At 52.0% G+C, this 18,182-nt stretch overlaps 5 protein-coding genes across 5 annotated transcripts; 2 read left to right on the top strand and 3 right to left on the bottom strand.

Moving 5' to 3' along the window:
• Positions 1-897: 897 nt before the first annotated feature.
• Positions 898-3,668, bottom strand: PFICI_14292 (uncharacterized protein; the record flags this gene model as incomplete). Its single annotated transcript, XM_007842873.1, has 8 exons — positions 898-1,275; positions 1,362-1,803; positions 1,868-2,055; positions 2,108-2,449; positions 2,517-2,609; positions 2,665-2,886; positions 2,938-3,010; positions 3,061-3,668. The coding sequence occupies 8 exons, from the start codon at positions 3,666-3,668 to the stop codon at positions 898-900; spliced, it is 2,346 nt and encodes a 781-aa protein (XP_007841064.1).
• Positions 3,669-4,813: 1,145 nt separating this feature from the next.
• Positions 4,814-7,223, top strand: PFICI_14291 (uncharacterized protein; the record flags this gene model as incomplete). The annotated part of the gene is made up of 2 exons (XM_007842872.1): positions 4,814-4,978; positions 5,049-7,223. The coding sequence occupies 2 exons, from the start codon at positions 4,814-4,816 to the stop codon at positions 7,221-7,223; spliced, it is 2,340 nt and encodes a 779-aa protein (XP_007841063.1).
• Positions 7,224-7,688: 465 nt separating this feature from the next.
• On the bottom strand, positions 7,689-9,011 carry PFICI_14290 (uncharacterized protein; the record flags this gene model as incomplete). Its single annotated transcript, XM_007842871.1, has 4 exons — positions 7,689-8,048; positions 8,122-8,667; positions 8,737-8,769; positions 8,832-9,011. The coding sequence occupies 4 exons, from the start codon at positions 9,009-9,011 to the stop codon at positions 7,689-7,691; spliced, it is 1,119 nt and encodes a 372-aa protein (XP_007841062.1).
• Positions 9,012-12,423: 3,412 nt separating this feature from the next.
• PFICI_14289 (uncharacterized protein) lies at positions 12,424-14,189 on the top strand (the record flags this gene model as incomplete). Its single annotated transcript, XM_007842870.1, has 3 exons — positions 12,424-12,992; positions 13,078-13,650; positions 13,703-14,189. The coding sequence occupies 3 exons, from the start codon at positions 12,424-12,426 to the stop codon at positions 14,187-14,189; spliced, it is 1,629 nt and encodes a 542-aa protein (XP_007841061.1).
• Positions 14,190-14,896: 707 nt separating this feature from the next.
• Positions 14,897-16,733, bottom strand: PFICI_14288 (uncharacterized protein; the record flags this gene model as incomplete). Its single annotated transcript, XM_007842869.1, has 3 exons — positions 14,897-15,014; positions 15,091-16,449; positions 16,591-16,733. The coding sequence occupies 3 exons, from the start codon at positions 16,731-16,733 to the stop codon at positions 14,897-14,899; spliced, it is 1,620 nt and encodes a 539-aa protein (XP_007841060.1).
• Between the last annotated feature and the right edge of the window lie 1,449 nt (positions 16,734-18,182).

The raw sequence follows: 18,182 nt of genomic DNA, 5'->3' as shown, positions 1-18,182 counted from the left end.
ACTAGTATACAAATTCATGGCCATGGAGAACCTCTCCGTAGGTAGTAGTGTGATCATATTCTTCTATACTTGGCTCAAAACAGTGCGAAAGACCTTCCTCCCACTCGTTCCAAGTCCGGATATTTGCCGCATGTTATTCGATATGAACAGTCTAACAGGGACTTCTGGGTCACTGATCAATTCCTTGTAGATATTCCTACCCGATAGCATGCTACGGAAAAGGTAGAAACCGTTCATTCCAGTCAAAAGGAAGCATTGAAATCATCTGTGACAAAGGCACTCAGGTACAGTATCCTGCTAGACTTTGATTGTGCCGGGAGTATTCAAGGTTTGGCGCCGAGACGTCCTGTGCCAACAATTGCCGCAACGAAAACTCTGCCACATTGACCCACTCACACATTTTATCAGCTCCAATAAATTGCCTCCTTCCAACAAGCACTGAAGCAATTCAGTGCTTGATCATTGGTCCGTTGGCAGAATTGGCATTGCGTCTGACTACGAAGCATTCTCTTCTCTGAAGAGTTGTAATCAGTTGACATCAGGAGATTCTGGGTTCGATCCCCAGGCGGACCTTCTTTTTGGCCCTCTAAGTAATTATAATTACTTTTGTTGATTTTTTTTTTGTTGTTCCCTCTTCACCTTTTTCGCAGTCTCTCTCTCTATTGCGACAACAGCCAACAACAGCCCGACTCCGCGCCCTCGGGTGGGCAATAATCATGTTTTGGGCTTAGCGCGGTTCCCATACCATAGCACTGGGAAGGTACGTACCCCACACCAAACAATTTGAAACAATATAGCGGAATATGGATTCTTTCCCATTCATCTTACCGTTTCAAATATTTCATACAGAAACAGTTGTGATATAAACAAAATATATTACTATAAACAGCAAATAACTTATGCCACGGTAAGCGTAGCATTGGCCCTGAGGTCGGCGCTCGAGCTGCCCACCAAGACGGTGAAATTGCCAGGCTCGACGACGTAATTGTAGTTGAGATCCCACAGCCCGAGGTCGCCAACCTTGAGCTCAAGCTCGACCGTCTCGGTCTCGCCGGCAGCAACGGCCACCTTGGCGAAACCCTTGAGCTGAATGTTGGGCACCACGACGGACGCAATCAGGTCCTTGACGTACAACTGCACCACCTCGGATCCGTCGCGGTCTGACGCATTGGTCACGTCGAGTGATACTGTTATGGTATCGCTCGAGGATGCTGTGGACTGCGACAAGGCGAGGTTGGTGTACTCGAATGTGCTGTATGAAAGACCGTAGCCGAACTGGGGAGGAATAGAGTCAGCAAACAAATTTTGGGCAATACAAGGAATAGCGCGGTGAAAAGCAACGCCTTGGGACTTTTACTTACCTCGTACAGAGGAATGGGAGTCGACAGAGCATAGTTGCTACCAAACTTCATGGTACCGTTGGGATACACCTCGCCGGGATTGGGCCAGGCACGACCAGAGTTGAGGTAATCGTAGTAGGCCGGGGCGCTGCCAATGTCGACGGGGAAGCCAACAGAGAGCTTGCCAGACGGGTTGATGTCGCCAAACAGCACGTCGGCGAGGGCATTTCCTCCCTGTTCCGATGGGTAGAATTGTTGCACCAGCGCGGCGGCGTCATTGCTGATCCACGGCTCCGTAATGGGCTTGCCCGAGCTGAAAACAACCACTGTCGGCTTGCCAGTGTCGATTATCGCCCGTACGAGTCCAGGCATGGCTCCTACGAGGTGCAAGTCATTGACATCAATGTGTTCGCCAGTAGTGGCGTTGAGGCCGGCCCAGAGCTCATTTTGGTCTCGCGACCAGCTGTCATGAGCATTCATGTCAGTATCGATGCTCAGAGGTGCATGAAATACTTGGTACTACTTACGTGCCAACGACGACAACAGCAACGTCAGCTGCTTCTGCAGCTGCAACAGCTTCAGCAAAGCCCGACTCGTCCGAGGACCAGCGCTCGGCGCCCTGCGTAAAGGTGACGGTTCCTGTGCTAGCAGCCTTGATGCCATCATACGGCGTAACTCCCCTCAGAGATGCTTGGTAGGGTACGTAGTCACCATACTATGTTATTGTTGTCAGCACAGCCTCGTTGTTTACGGACATTGTGACTCACGTTCATGTAGCCGTGGGCCATGGGTCCGATGACGGCAATGTTGGCGTCCTTGCTAAGCGGCAACACGCTCTCATGGTTCTCCAGGAGCACAATGGACTCTGCGTCGAGCTGCCTGGCAATGGCAATAATCTCGGGTGTGTTGATGTAGTTTGCTTGCTCGTCGGCTGGTACGCCGGCATATGGCTTTTCAAAGAGGCCAATCTTGAACTTGGCCCTCAGCGTTCTTCGGACGGCTTCGTCAACAATATCGGCAGATAGCTTGCCAGACGCAACCATGTCTGGAATCAACTCGTAGTTGTAGGATCCACCACCCATCTCTACATCGGTTCCCGCAGGAAGGGCCTTAGAACATGACGTGTCAGCAACCGATAAATGCAGGCATTGTAGCGTCATGGTTGGCAGCACTCACAAAGTTGACCACGGCCTCGGAGTCGATTGGACTGCTTTCGCACATGAAAAATGCGCCGCAGAGACGATCTGTGCCGCCAGCATCGCTCATGACCTGCCAGATCCTGTCAGCTACATTCTGGTTCAATAATTTGCAGCTCAATACGAACAAAGTATTCATAGCCCCACTGATCTCTCAGGATGTCAGAGAGAATATATTTGTCGGCAACGGCTGGTATTCCGTCGTACGCATGGTAAGCAGCCATGATGGACAGAGCCTCTCCGTCAATGATGGCTCGCTTGAACGAGGGGAGGTATGTCGTCAAGAGCTCACGCTTTCCGCCGTGCACTGGGCCAGTGTTGATGCCCTGCTCAGGGGTTGCGAAAGCCGCCTTGTTGATATTAGTCTCCATCTCCGCTTTCAATTGCCACAGAAGACTCACGAAGTGTTTGACCATGGCGGCAACTCCACCTGACTGAAGGCCCTTGACGTAGGAGTACGCAATCTCGCCGGTTCTGCAAAATACTGAGTATCACTCATGAGACCGCCTGGTTCTATGACTTACAGGTATGGATCCTCTCCAAAAGTCTCTTCAACTCGACCAAAGCGCAGCTCACGTGCGAGATCTGCTAGAGGCGCAAAGATATTGTTCACACCCAAAGCCAGCGACTCTTGGGCAATAGCCGCAGCCATTTTTTCCACCAGGTCCGGATTGAATGAGCAAGCATAAGCAATGGGCGAGTTGAAAATGGTGCCGTTGGGAATGAGGAATCCGTGGATACCCTCGCTCTGCACCCACGGAGGTATACCCAGGCGCGTGTTCTCCATTGCGTAGTCTTGACCAATCTTGATGTTGTCGCTGAGGAGCTCCCATGCGATCGGGACTCCGACATAATAAGATCCCCCGCGATACTGCGTGCTCCATTCCAGCCCAGTCTCGTTGAAGCTGCCATCGGTTATGTTGAGCCAGTTGCGAATGTCTCCCTGGACCAATTGCGAAGTCTTTTCCTCAATGGCCATTCGAGACAGGAGATCTTCGACTCGATCATCAATGGCTGCGCTGGCATCTTTGTACAGAGGCTGTGTGCCATTGCTGGTGCCGTTGCCTGTGCTGTACTGGGCATACACCTGCGCCAGAAACAGCGAGATGGACAAGGTCAAGGAACACAGCATTGTGGAAAACCAAACAGCAAGACGCAATCACAGGACAACAGCCAGAGTCGAGCTCACAAGTCAGCCTGGCAGGTCACACAAACAAGGCGATCACGCACTTCAAATACATCACTGCCAGATCCTAGTCTAACGTCCAAGTTGAGGAGGCTGCCTGCCCTACGGCCCGGAAGCCAGCATCTTCTCCGCATTTACCAGGGCATTGGCACAATCTATACCAGGGAAATTACCAAATCTCGGCGACGTCTTGCTGGTTCTCGGCAACGAGCATACACATAGATCGAGGGTGTCACTCGCATCCCCTGGCCCAAGCCTCTGGATCGCGTAGCAAAAATAATAGCAGGGAGAACAGGCCCGTTTACCCTCTAGCCACTTGTCCACGCTGGTCAGGAACCAAAACGACAATGAGCCGATGTCATGACCAGGGCATTGTCAAAACTTTCGACATTTCTCTCCTTTGCAATGAGGAGAAATTTGGAGAATGACAAGACGTCCGGGGAAGCGAGGTTGGAGAAAGTTCGTGGGGAAGGACCCTGCAATGTATCCGATTGGTGGAATGGACACAACCGACTATGCTTGCTCATTACAGAGAATATTTCTCCGATTACCGACAAACATACATAGACTTATTACCTCGTATATTCAGTCCTATAGAGATACCCCAAGCCGAAGGAGGGGAGGGTCTTGGACATGGTGCCGTTCCAATGACAATCCAGCGCTGGGAGAATAATTTGCAGACTTACCCAACTGCGAATTCTCCATAATTTGTCCAGCTTCTGCAGTGCATATGCTGATGCACGAACCCGAATCTAATAAGCTCGAGTGGACCAAAAGACTAGAGATCATCTCCATTTCATGATTATGACTTGTCCGACTGCCCCTCTCTCGCCTCCGCGGGCCGTGTTCCGACTTGGTGTAGCCCACACTCAGATACAATGTTTGAGCAAATGATAATTCAACCCGAATGAGGGGAAGCTATCGTGAGGTCTCCAAGATGGCAAGATTGAATTGTTTATCAGTCATTGTTTACAGTCTTCAATTGAATCACAAATTTTGAAAAGTCCCATGGTTTTTTGTTATAATCACCAAACGACAATTGCTCATAAACACAATCAAGCACCACCGACCAGCCAATAGCCATCGAGATCATGAAGTTCCGCGATGGCATGTGGCTCCCTGCCGAAGGCGTCCAGACCGAGTACGCTGAAGAAGTCTATGAGATTGCCTCAAAGGAAAACCAATTGAGCCTCCTGTGTCCAACAAGGAAGATATTCTCTCGTGGTGATACTCTAAATCGCAGTACGCTGACTATTGTAAGTCGACCAAGGGATTGATATTCGACTAGTGACAATGTACGTTTCTCGGTACTAACTCAAAGAACAGGACATTGAGGCTGCCTTTGATGGTGTCATTTCAGTCGAAACCACACATTGGGCGGGCGCAGCGAGACGCGGACCTGATTTCGACCTCTACCCTGATGGCAGGCCATCTGTCGAGGCCAAAATATCCAAGAATGATAAAGGCACTGTTCTCTCTTCGGGACCGCTGTCAGCCACCATCAGCGCTGAAGAGCACAGCTTTGACATTAGATTCCACAGCAGCGACGGGTCCAAGCAGCTCACTTCACTCCTGAGCAGGAGCGTCGGGCTTGCCTACAGCCCGGCGACGAGCAATCCCATGCAGACGGGCGACATGCGAGATACCAAGCATTACATCTTTACACAAACATCGCTGGCCGTCGGTGAATCCGTGCACGGTCTGGGAGAGCGATTCGGGGCGTTCAACAAGGTTGGACAGAGCGTGCAGCTTTGGAACGCAGACGGAGGCACGTCAAGCGACCAAGCTTACAAGAACGTGTCGTTTTGGCTGAGTTCCAAAGGCTACGGCATCTTCATTGATACACCTGGCAAGGTTGATCTCGAGATTGGCAGTGAGCGGACCAACCGGGTCCAGACGAGCATCGAAGGACAGAGACTAAAGTGGTACATCATCTATGGACCAACGCCAAAGGAGGTCTTGAAGAGGTACTCCATTCTCACGGGCAGACCGGGCAAAGTGCCAAGTTGGAGTTTTGGCTTGTGGCTCAGCACGAGCTTCACGACCAATTATGATGAAGCCACCGTCACGTCATTCCTCGAGGGCATGAAGGAGCGAGACACCCAAGTCGATGTATTTCACTATGATTGTTTCTGGATGAAGGCATTCAAGTGGACCGATTTTGTTTTCGACTCGGAGAGGTTCCCCGACCCAAAGGCCCAAATCTCCCGTCTCAAGTCTTCCGGCCTGGCCAACAAGGTCTGCGTCTGGATCAACCCTTACATTGCCCAACACGGCGCGGCATTCGAGACGGCCGCCAAAAAGGGCTACCTGCTCAAGCGCAAGAATGGCGACATCTGGCAATGGGACCTCTGGCAAGGCGGCATGGGTCTCGTCGACTTTACCAACCCAGAGGCCGCCAAGTGGTATGTCGAGTGCCTCAATGGTCTGTTTGACAAGGGCGTCGACGCCATCAAGACTGACTTTGGCGAGCGCGTGCCCACCCTCGACGTCGAGTGGCACGACAAGACGGTCGACCCCCACAAGATGCATAATTACTACGCCTTTATATACAACAAGACCGTCTACGAGGCGCTCCAGGCCCGCTTCGGCAAGAACGAGGCCGTCCTCTTTGCCCGGGCCGCGTGCGCCGGCACCCAGCGCTTCCCGCTCCAGTGGGGCGGCGACTGCGAGTCCACGCCCGAGGCCATGGGCGAGTCGGTCCGGGGCGGACTGTCCCTGGGCCTTTCGGGGTTCGCCTTTTGGTCCGTCGACATTGGGGGTTTCGAGGGCTACCCGCCGCCGTGGATCTACAAGCGCTGGGTCGCGTTTGGCCTGCTGTGCTCGCACAGCCGCCTGCACGGCAGCAGCTCGTACCGCGTGCCCTGGACCATTGACGGCGACGACGGCAGCGAACAGGGCTGCTCGCGCACCCTGGCGCGCTGGACCGCCCTCAAGACGCGCCTCATGCCGTACCTCCTCGCGCAGGCCGCGCGCGCCGTGGACGCCGGCGTGCCCCTCTCCCTCCGCGCCGTCTGCCTCGAGTTTCCCGACGACCCGACCTCGTGGTTCCTGGACCGCCAGTTCATGGTCGGCGACAACATCTTGGCGGCGCCCATCTTTGACGAGTCGGGTGAGGTCGAGTTCTATCTGCCCAAGGGCAGGTGGACATGCTTCTTCACCAACCAGACGCGCGAGGGACCGGGCTGGTTCCGGGAAAAGCACGGCTTTGGGACTCTGCCCCTGTACGTGCGGGAGAACTCGGTGCTCGTGCTCGGCAAGACGGGCGTCCGGGGCGCCGTCTACGACTACGCCGCCGACGTCGAGGTGGTGCTCTACCACGCGCAAGAGGGCGCCAGTGCTGATCTCCACGACAAGGACGGCAAAGAGCTGGGTCTCTTGACCGTCACTGGAGGTGAGGACAAGCTGAGTGGAACTGAAATCTTGACTGGAGACTGGAGCATCAGCACAAATGGTCGAAAGCTCGAGCAAGAGTACTCGGAGACGATCCAATGGCTTTAGAGTAGGAGTGACTTTTCCAGATTGCGTCTACCAAATCAAACCATTCCTGAACCCGCGGAGACAATCATTATGTAGAAGTGATAACTCAAACACGTTCAGTTCCAAAGTAGTATTGGCCTTTACAACAGAAACTAGATTACTTGCATGTCGCTATAGAGAAGACTTTTTTTTTTTTTTTTTTTTTTGACTTATAACCAAATTACTACGATCCTATCACGTTGGCAGGAAGTTCATACATGATCAATAACAGACGACCTGTCGACTGCCAATGTATTTATATATGTACATAAAACGGTAAGTATCTAGACTTCTAAATGGTCTTTCTAGTATCATCATATTCATGATTCTTTAAATGGATTCAACCTCATTTAACTAAATCTCAGAAACAAGCGTTATGCCAAGCGAATGGTATCGAAATAAGTCATAGTCTACAAGAACCCCCAAGTCACAATCAAAAACAACTCCTCAAGCCCCGACACTAGCGAGACGCTGCTGCTGCTCAGGACGGGGAGTCAACCGCGCCGCAAGCGTCGGGACGCCGACACGGTCAGCCATGCGGTCGGGGACCAGCTCGGGGGATACCGAGCGGAGGGGGTACTCGTTGGCCGGCGACGTGGGGCGCAGGAAGCGCGATGTGGTCGGCTGCGGTGCCAGGATCGTGGGTGACGATATGATTGGGGACTCGGGGGAAGGGGGTGTGTGAATGTCCACCACGGGCGGTGTCTTGGGCACCTGGATAGTGGTCGTCGGACCCGTGCGGATGGTCGAGGGCAGGATTTGCTCGAATCCTTGTTGACGGGCTACTTGCTCGATACTCTTAAAGTACTGGAGACGGGGTAGGAAATTAGCACCGATTCCATACAGTTCAAGGTTTATTGTTCCATGGGCTTGTGCCTACCTTGACAGTCTTGACCTGCAGCTCCAGGGTAGCATCCTCGTCACAGACAATCATGGGATGCGGGTGGAGCTGAAGACTCGAGAGAGTCCACATGTGGTTGACGCCCTGCTCGATGCAGCGCTGGAGGGCGAGGGCCTTGCGGGAGCCGAGGATGATGACAACCACCTCGCGGGCCTCGAGGACCGTCTGCACGCCGACGGTCAGGGCCATGCGCGGGACGCTGTCGAGGTCGTTGCCGAAGAAGCGCGAGTTGGCAATAATGGTATCATAGGCCAGCGTCTTGACCCGCGTCCGCGACGCCAGGCTGGAGCCCGGCTCATTAAAGGCAATGTGGCCGTCCTCGCCAATGCCGCCCAGGAAGAGATCAATCCCGCCGACGCGCTTGATCTTGGCCTCGTACTCGACGCACTCGGCCTCGAGGTTGGGCGCGTTGCCGTTTAGGATGTTGACGTTGTTGGGCTTGACGTTGACATGAGAAAAGAAGTTCTTCCACATGAACGAGTGGTAGGACTCGGGATGGTCTCTCGGTATCCCGATGTACTCATCCTGAACAAGCAGTGGTCAGACATTATGAATCACGTATAAAAGCATATACATCCGGGGTCTATCACGAACCATGTTAAAGGTGACGACATTTTCGAATGATATCTAGAGTATACTAGGTTAGCCTGGTGTACGATATATAGCAAGTGTCCCCGGCAAGAGCTAACCTCTCCAGCTTTATATTTCTCCACCAATATTCTATACACAGCCAACGGACTAGACCCGGTGGGAAGACCAAGGACGAAAGGGTGGGAGGGGGTTGGATTGAAATGCTTGATCCTCTGGATGATATAGTTGGCCACATAGTAGCTGGCGGTCTCCGGATCGTCTCTAATGATGAGTCTCATGGTGGGCAGGATAATATTGGATATGATAAGATGTCAATCTAGGAATGATGATGTTATCAGGTCAAGGGAGTAGGTAGATAGTGCTTGGGGTTGGGTTGACTCTTGCAATACGCAAGAATGAAGAGAGCAAGCAAAATTCAAACCAGCCGTTGGCCATATTAAGAGCCTCACTCCGATTGCCATGACTTGATCTCTGACGTATCACGGGCATCGCTCCGGCCCTCCTAGGTAGGCGAGTGCCGCCAGGGATTGTGTGGATGACTATTGCCCCCAGGCAGCTGTGACGCAGTACAGAAGCTTCTGGTGGAGGTCCATTGTTGAGAGAGGTTCAGATAAGATGGAACGTTTGACTTGTTTTCCCCCCCCGGACCCCACCAAACTGGTGTATGTATGAGATCACACATTGTACGGCGTGTGGCCCGAATGGTGATGGGCAGGCCGGTCCGGCAAACGTTGTAGTTGCTCCTCCCTGCCAGCCTGCCCTACCCCAGACAGAAGCTACCAGAGCTAGCCATTGCAGACACGTGCCATCCCGTTGTCTCAGAGCTCACCGGGCAGTCTGATTGGATGTGAGATCCTGAAGAAGCTGTTCCGTAGACAACCGTATATGGAAAGCGTTCTTTGCCTGGACGGTTGGGCCGCGCTTGATTGGCCCTATGACCCGGACGCCTCACTGAGGTAGATAGTGTAGAAAGTGGTATAAGCACAAGGCGTGCGAGCTTGCGAGGCTCTCTTAGTCATCTGAGGTCCCTGTGGTAGGAGATCGGTCGACAAAGCTAAGATCTCGTCTGTAACATGGCTGACCATCCACCCCCCTGCCCTGGTCGATTTTTAAATGTTCCTTGTGGTGCTGTCAAATTTGAGTAGGAACGAGCTAGTTACAAACAGGGCCCTGAACACTGGTAACGTTGTTTGTCGATGTGGATCGAGATAGTGGATCTACCGTTAGCAATGGCATGGAGGTGTTTGATGGATGGATGGACGGATGGATTCTTTTGCGCTCTGATGGAAACGTATACTATTCTACTGGGGGACAAACCCACTTGTCGCCGGAATTGCACCGCGTGGATTCGGGCAATTACCATGATCGATTATTGATTTTATTATTCCCTGCGCAGAATTTTGACAATCACAGATTCGACCTTGGGGCAAACTAGATAAAACCATGTTCTGGCTGATTGGGGGGAAATGGGCGGCTTGGCTGGTGGGTGTCTTGCGTCTTATATCCGGTCGGGCCTAGAATTTCCAGCGCTCACCTCAGCAAAGACGATGAGCAAATAAACGAGCTGCAGGATACCCAGGACCGCGAACCGAACCAAACCAGAGTTCAAGAGCTGTGGCGCCTTCTCCTGTGGCTGGTCTTTTTTCCACCTGCCCAAGGGAAGATCTTGCCCATTTTGGACTCGCGCTTCTTTTGTTTGCAGGAATGGCTTGAATGGGTTCCAAGTAATAATCATAAGATTTAGCTTTCTCATGTGAGGGTCAGAAGAAAAACTTCGCTGAAGAGAGACAACGTTACGTTACATCCCCTGGGGCATCCAGAGAAACAAGCATACCGATCGCCGCAGCACGATTGGTTCAGTTCGCCTTCTTTCCCCTCCCCAAAAAGACCCTTTGCCGGTCCCCGTTTCGCGCCGTTTCAAGCGCGCGGGGCTTTGGATAGCTGCTATCGCCGCTTGCTACCTCATCCATCTCCAGCTGCCGCTGACCAAATAATCTGCTACTACAGCAAATTGATGCTGGACAGTTCCTACCAGCCAGTATCTCACTATCTGACCAACCTTCATTCGTTGCCTACCTACTACCTACCTATGTGCACTATTATTCGCTACTGCTATTGTTGTTCACGCTACCACCTAACCCACACCTGCATTGAATGAATCACTGACTGACTTGACTTTCTTACCGATCTTCGGTTCTGCGAGTCAATGATTCTCAGTCAGTCAGTCACTTACCTCCTGCTCACTCGACGCCCCTCCAACAAGAAGACCTCAATCGCTGCTGCCACTTGATCGCGGTCCATGGACCGATTAGACTCCCCCGCGACCGTCTCCTTCATTTCCCCTTGCTGCCTGTCCGCCTGCCTGCCCGCCCGCCCGCCTGCACTGTAGCACACCTACTTTTTGCTTGTTCGTTATTGGGAATGGCTTTCATACTACATGACCTAACTGGCTACATCGAGGTATCGCATACTACATTATAACCTACAATACCCACATACCTTTGCTAGGTTGCTACATTACCTACGGGACTACTACTGCTACTACTACTACTGCTACTACTGCTACCTACAAACTACACCCTGCACTACTGGTGGGCATACATCTTTCTCCATTTTACATTACCATCCAGACCCAGATAGATCCTCTCAGTAGTGGGGCCGAGTCGTGTCTGTTTAGTTGGGAAGAAAGAGGAGAGAGAGGCCCTTTCTTCGCTGAAGACACACTTGACAGCACTGGAACGACGATCTGCCGCAGTTGGCGTGCCGGTAACTGACTGGGAAGCCACACCTCAGGGAACCTTACCAGCAGACAGACACACATGCCCTACCTAACCAACCTTTTGCTGCTACTACTGCTACTACTTTTACTACTACCTACACCGTACATTGGATTGATTACATTGGATTGGATCGGGACCCTCTAGTCAAGCGTTGTTGCAATCCGTGTCAAGTTCCGAACGCAACGCAAATTCCCTCCTCGGCCGCGTGCAATCAATCAATCAAAGCTCGTAGCTTGTTTTTGGTCTGTCTCGTCTCGGTGCTTTCTTCTCTCTGGGTTTGTTTTTTTCTTCTTGTCTATTTCCAGTCCACTATCGAATCCATCTATTTCTCTGGCCCTTTATAGGCTGCCATTTGCCTTCCCCCTCAGTCCCGCCCGATTAAATCCATTTACATCGGCTGTGCGGACGCTCTTGTAACCTCATCACCTATTGGCTGGCTGCGTCGCTTCATTCTTTGGTTACCTACCAGCCTACCGGCAGGTCTCATTTTTCCCGGTCCAGCCTCTTTGCGACCGCTTATTATACGAGCCAGCGAGTGAGCAGGGCAAAGCACGCAAGCATTCTGACGCGGCCCTTCTTCTTGAACCAGTCCATCCACCTACCATCCGCCATCCCCTTGTCCTTCCTACCCAGGAGGTAGTCTAGGAAACGAACCAATTTTCATCTCCATCCTCGGGTCCTCGGGTGGGTAGGGTAAAATAAATGCCTGGGACGGGAAAGGCATTGATCTCCTTCTGTGACCCATTCACGCCCTGCTCTTTTCGCATCCTACTTCTCCTCCTTCGGTAGAAAAGGGGAACAGAGCTAGCTATATGCCACTACTCATGATTTGATATCCTGCGACCAAAAAAGAAAACATATCATCTCATATCTACAAATTCACATGCCATTGCAGCCGCTCTCTTCTGCAATGACGAGGCTGAAGCAAGTCCTGTTGGCAGCACTCAGCTCACTGCTTCGAGGCCGCTCTTTCCTGCAGGCCCTCTTCACCTTTTGGATCAGTCCGACGGTTATCAAGGAACACAGCGTGAAGACGGCGTTGCCACGCAGGGACATTGAGGATTTCCTAAAGGAGGCGAGGCAGCGGTTGCTGGGCCCCTTTGAGGACGGTCAGCTGCTAGGCCTTTCGCGTGATCTCAAAGTCCAGTTTGAGGAACGGCTACAGTCTCACAATGAGTCCATGCTGCCATCCTTTAACCACCTCCTGCCCTCTGGCAAGGAGCAGGGCAACTATATTGCTCTCGATGTGGGCGGATCAACGTTGCGTGTTGCCCTCGTTGCCCTGAGGGGCCGCCTGTCTGCTGGGAACGAAAGCGAGATTGTCCGAATGGAGAGCTTCAAAATCACGCCTGAGATCAAGAGCCTAGTGGGAACGGGATTCTTCGACTGGATGGCCAAACACATTAGCGAGGTAATAGGGGATGATGCTCAGTCTGAGGAGCCAGTGCCCATGGGCCTGGCATGGAGTTTTCCGGTCGAGTACGCAAACCCTTATCGATTTTTTTTTTCTTTCAAATTTATTATTCAAACATGGCTTTGCATATGGCTAATCACAGGGATACAGACAAACATCACTAGGAGGTGGCCTACTACTCGGCATGGGAAAGGGATTCGTGGCTACGGACAGTCTCCTCGGTCAAGACCTGGGCATGATTATTCAGCAAGCATGCGCAAAGCAAGGCCTCAACGTGGAACTGGCTGCCCTAGTTAATGATGGCTCGGCGACCCTACTGTCTCAGGCCTACATCCACGGGCAGACGAGGTTCGGTCTCATTCTTGGCACCGGAGTGAATATTGCCGTACATCTACCTGTGGCCGCATTTCACCGCTCAAAGTTTGGCGAGCGGTCTGAGTCGTGGTTTCAAGAGGCGAGTCATGTGATTGTGAACACCGAGCTGGGCATGTTTGGAGGTGGTATCCTGCCGCTCACACGGTGGGACGAACAGCTCAAGGCGGCGCACCCACGCCCAGACTTTCAGCCCCTCGAGCACCTCCTCGCTGGTTACTATCTAGGCGAGATTGTTAGATTCGCCCTCCTCGAAGCCATTGAGACCACCGGATTATTAGGTGGTGTGGTACCGCCATCACTGGAAAAGCCCTACTCTCTTGACACGGAAACTCTGTCGAGAATAGAAGCGTAAGTTGCGCTTACCCATCCAATTGAGTTTGTCTAACATTTGATGTTATAGTGACACAAGCGCCGACTTCGAAATCGCGCTGCCATACTTTGCATCAACGCATCCATCCAGTGTCCCACCCACAGCTACCGACCTGGCCGCGATCCGGACCTTGGCATCGTGTACATCGCAGCGATCTGCGGCCCTCCTCGCTGCCTGTGTATTTGGGCTCTGGGAAATGCGACACGAGACCGAGGCCGAATATCTCGGCACACAAACGCCACCGCCACAAGCCATCGATGCCAAGGCCCCGACGCCACGCAAGGCCTCGTTTGTGGCCGAAGCCCGCGTCGAGGTCAAGCTGCCGCAAACCACGGTGGGATTCAATGGCTCTGTCATTGAGCGGTACCCGGGGTACCGCGACAGCTGCCAGATGTATATCGACAGCCTGACGTCCACGAGCGAGCACGTGGGCGAGATCAAGCTGGTGCCAGCCCTTGAGAGCTCCATCCTCGGTGCGGCGGTCGCTCTGGCCTGTGCTACGGAACCACAGCCATGAGTTTTGCAATAGAATAGAATTGCAAGGCCTTGGCAAAATCTATGAACATTATACGATACCCCATAATCATCGTAGTTTGCGCGAGATCACGGGAGCAACGAGAGTTTCTATAGTCAACGACAATACCCCTTTCCAAGTGGTGGACAACATATACTCGGCGTTTTTCTTATCATTTACCACATTATGGACGGTCAAGCAAATTTGGGCACGGCTCTTTATTTTGGGCCAAGGATTCATGGCTTGATGGGATGTTTTATTTTTGAATAGCGATCTTTGCCTCCCAAAATGGGAAATGAAACGGATATATGGAACTTTGCATAAGAGAGGGTATTTTATTTTTGAGCCAACATCCGAATGAATATAAGAAAAGAAACCAAGAAGTCCCAAGCCTATCATGAGAAAAGAAGAAAAACGGCAGAAAACATGTCCCAGCACAAGTTGTCTGGATATTGCAAAGCAATAGCCCTTGGCATGTTCCAAATGATATCATTTGTACCAAAAAAAAAAAAAAAAAGTTTAAGACACCCAGACGAAGAAGCAACAGGTAGGTATCCAATTCGCCTTATTTACCTAGGTATTCGAAAACGCCGATTTCCATGCCCACATCATCAATTCATCTAGCAAACAAGAGGACACTAGAGTTCAAAATTACTGGTGAGGAGAGAAACAAGATCCCCCACAGTACCTAACAAAAACGCCAAGCCGCTTTATTCTGCAGAGAAATATCTCTTGGCTTTGCTCCGGACCTTTTGTGCTTTGATTTCCTGGGGCACGGCTATGTGATGGACGATGTGGGGTCGATATATCGTATCTACCAGGGGAGTCCTGCAATTCAGCTCGGTTAGTCATCGTGCTCCCGTTCCCCGCTGCAAACTGTCATTCATGTATTTGGTCGACTTACCAGTCGTCCACGCTAAGTGGAAAGTATTCATATAGCTCCTCGGTTTCTTCTGTTGGACTCGCAAGAGCGCCGCTGATGCTTGACCTGTTGAGCTGAGGGCTCTGCAGTGCATCGGAATTAGAACGATTGTTTGGGCTCCGCTCGTCTTCTGAGAGCGATAGATTAATAGGGATGGATGGGCCAGATGAGTTCTTGGACGATGCTGCAAAACTTGACATTTTGTTTACAGACGACTCTGAGCTCCATGCCGGCACGGGTGGCCGGTTGGGGTTGGGCGAAAGGGCCAATCTCTTCTGGGGGTTTTGGGGCTGTCGCTGTTGTTGCTGTTGGGTTTGATGTCCATTGTCATATGATAGTGAATTCCCATTGTTCCAATCATTTGTGTATGACGAGCCTGAAGAATTGTAGCGGTGTAGGCTCGCAGTTATGTCGGGCTTTTCTTGCTTCAAGATGGGTGTTGTTGCTGGCGCTTCACTTTGAGTCCGTGGCTTTTCAATATAGACTGGTTTCTTGTCGCCCGATAGTTGCACGTCTTTTCGGCTGTCGAAATTTCGTGGACTACGACCCCGAACTATGACTGGGCCGCTTCTAATCTCGGCAATCTTCATGAGCTCCCCGCCAGTCTTCATTTTGCCAAGGAGGTTAATTTGGACAACGTAGTGTTGTTGCAGTCCCTTGCGACGCCCGTTGTTGGCGGTGGCAGACTTGAACTGCAAGCGCTTCCATGACACGGGAATGCTGACGCGGTGGGCGTCCACCTCTTGAGCACTACCGAGATCAAGGGCCACCTTTGGCGGTGCGCCAGCGGTCTTGGTCTCTTGACCCTCTCCTAGAGCAGAGTTGCCGCTCTTCCAAGGTATGGAGATGATTTCTGTCGGCTTGTTATCAATCGACTCAGAGGCCGTAATGGACGCATGAAATTCCACGATGGGTATAGTTCGTCCTTGCTCATTCAAAACCTGAGTACAATGCCGCGGCATAATAATCTGACCCGAACATTGCCAGAGATTACGTCGGTAGCAAGTCAGTTCCAGGGGACGCGGCCCCGTATTCTCGCCGCCAAAGACATCCTCGGCGACAAAGAACATGCCGTACAGCTCGGCACTCATGTTCACCTCGGAGAAGGCTCCAGTAGAGTCATCTACGGGAGACGCCTTGAAAATGGGCGGGGAGAAGCTGAGCAATTTGTCGTCCAGCTGCGGTGGCGAGGACTCCTCATCATGGAAGGCCTCGGGATCAGGCGCGGCATCGTAAGGCCTGGAGTAGTTGAAGGGGTCTTCAAAAGTCGTCGTAAATGTCTCGAGATCATACGAGGATGGGTTGAAAGGGAAATTGGGCAAGCCTCCGTTTACACTGTCCCTGCGGCGTAGGAGGTATTAGTGATGATGCTCCATCTCGGCGGCAAACTACTTAGACATGTAGTATAGGAATTCCTTCGCCATACGCGGTGCTCCAGGCCCAACTCGGCCCGGCACATTAAAAGAAATGGCGGCGACTTACAGGATGGACTCATCAAAGTTCATTTCCGGATCAAAACCGTCGATGCCGAGTCCTGGGCCGACAGCAGGTCCTCCGCTTCCCATGGCGGGTTGATTTAACCCCAAGGCATCGTTCGGGTTGGCGCCAGACGAGAGCGCCGGCATGTTGTATGTAGCCATTGCATCTTATCACACACCCTTTCTGCTTTGTCGTCCTGGTCCACGGCTTCGCTGTGGATTCGGGGGGAAAGGACGGCCGATCGGGGAATGGCGCCGCTCCCGGTGCGCCTCCTCCTCTTTTTTTTCCTCCTCGGCCTTTTTGGTAAAAGGACACAAAGTAGAAGTAATTCAAAAGGGCGGTTGTCGGTAGATGAATGGCAAGGCTTGATTCCCGATAGTGGACGAACTGTTTGGCGCTGCGATAGATATGCTAGATGGTAACAATTTAGTTGACCGTAGACGGCCAGAGATGTTAATTAGCTGCTACTACTACTAAGCTGGCGACTTCCGATGAGCGTCGAGTCGCAGCGCGCGGAGGGTCCATGTCCTAAGCATCAATGATCGGGGGTGGGAAGGCAGGAAGCTGTGGAAAATGGGGAAGCTGGGCCGCTTGTCAACGCTAGCGCTATCCTGGCCTTTTGCACTAGCAGCTAAACTTGCCTGGCCTCCGCCTTGGGCTTTTTTCCTCTGCCCGTACCGTAGGGGGAAAAGGTGGAGGAGGAGCAAGGCCAAGACTCGAGAGTAGTGTACCCATTACCAGACGCCAGAGGCGTGAGGGGCAAGACTGAGAGAGAACCAGAGGCAAAGGCGGCGGACCTTGCCTGGGACCTCGAACTCATTGGCCCGCCCATTCCCTATCAGCCGCACGTTGTACTGTTACCTGTAGCATCATCATTGGCCCTGCCAATGCCCCAGCACAAGAAACCCAGCAGAAGACCTAAAGACCTGCCTTGACTGGGTGTGCTATACGATAGCGCTAATTGGCCCTACCGATTTGATCTCGAACAGTGCGCAGCTGTTGCCAAGATGCACACACTTTTGAGACACACACACACCCCTTAGGGACCTCGAATGATGAGCATTGACTTGAATCAACTAAATAATTTAACATCCCGGTCCCTCCTTGCTAGGAGGATATCAAATCCTACAGTTTGCTATGCAGCTGGGAGCTCTTCACTTGAAGCAGTTTCGACCAGTTCAAGATCGCGATCGAGGACCCATTGCCCATTTTTCTGTAATCTGTATCATGGCCATGACCCGTATCTGTGCAACACCTTTCAACTCGAGATATACAAAAACTTTCTCTACTCAATAAGGTTGAACCCTGGGCGCCATCAATCCATCAGTGAGAACTTGTCATGCCTAGCCACCTGCATGTTTGAATGTGTAAAGTAGGTAAGCAACCTAGGCTCCCGCATAGCCAACGGAGAGATTCCGGATCAATCCGCCCGCCCCTCAGATGCAGGACCTTTTTGACTTCCCCAAGTCGCGGGCTTCTATTTTTGGAGATCGAAGGGTGGCTTATACTTCAATGCCCAAGGCCTTTGAAAAGACCGAACGATGACACTTGGAAATCTGTGCGACACGTACATGATATAAAAATTATCGATAAAT

This window comes from Pestalotiopsis fici, assembly GCF_000516985.1.
Source record: "Pestalotiopsis fici W106-1 unplaced genomic scaffold PFICI_Scf_12, whole genome shotgun sequence".
Lineage (NCBI taxonomy): Eukaryota > Fungi > Ascomycota > Sordariomycetes > Amphisphaeriales > Sporocadaceae > Pestalotiopsis > Pestalotiopsis fici.
Note: the sequence above shows the minus strand (reverse complement) of the source record. Positions and strands in the feature narration are given on the sequence as shown.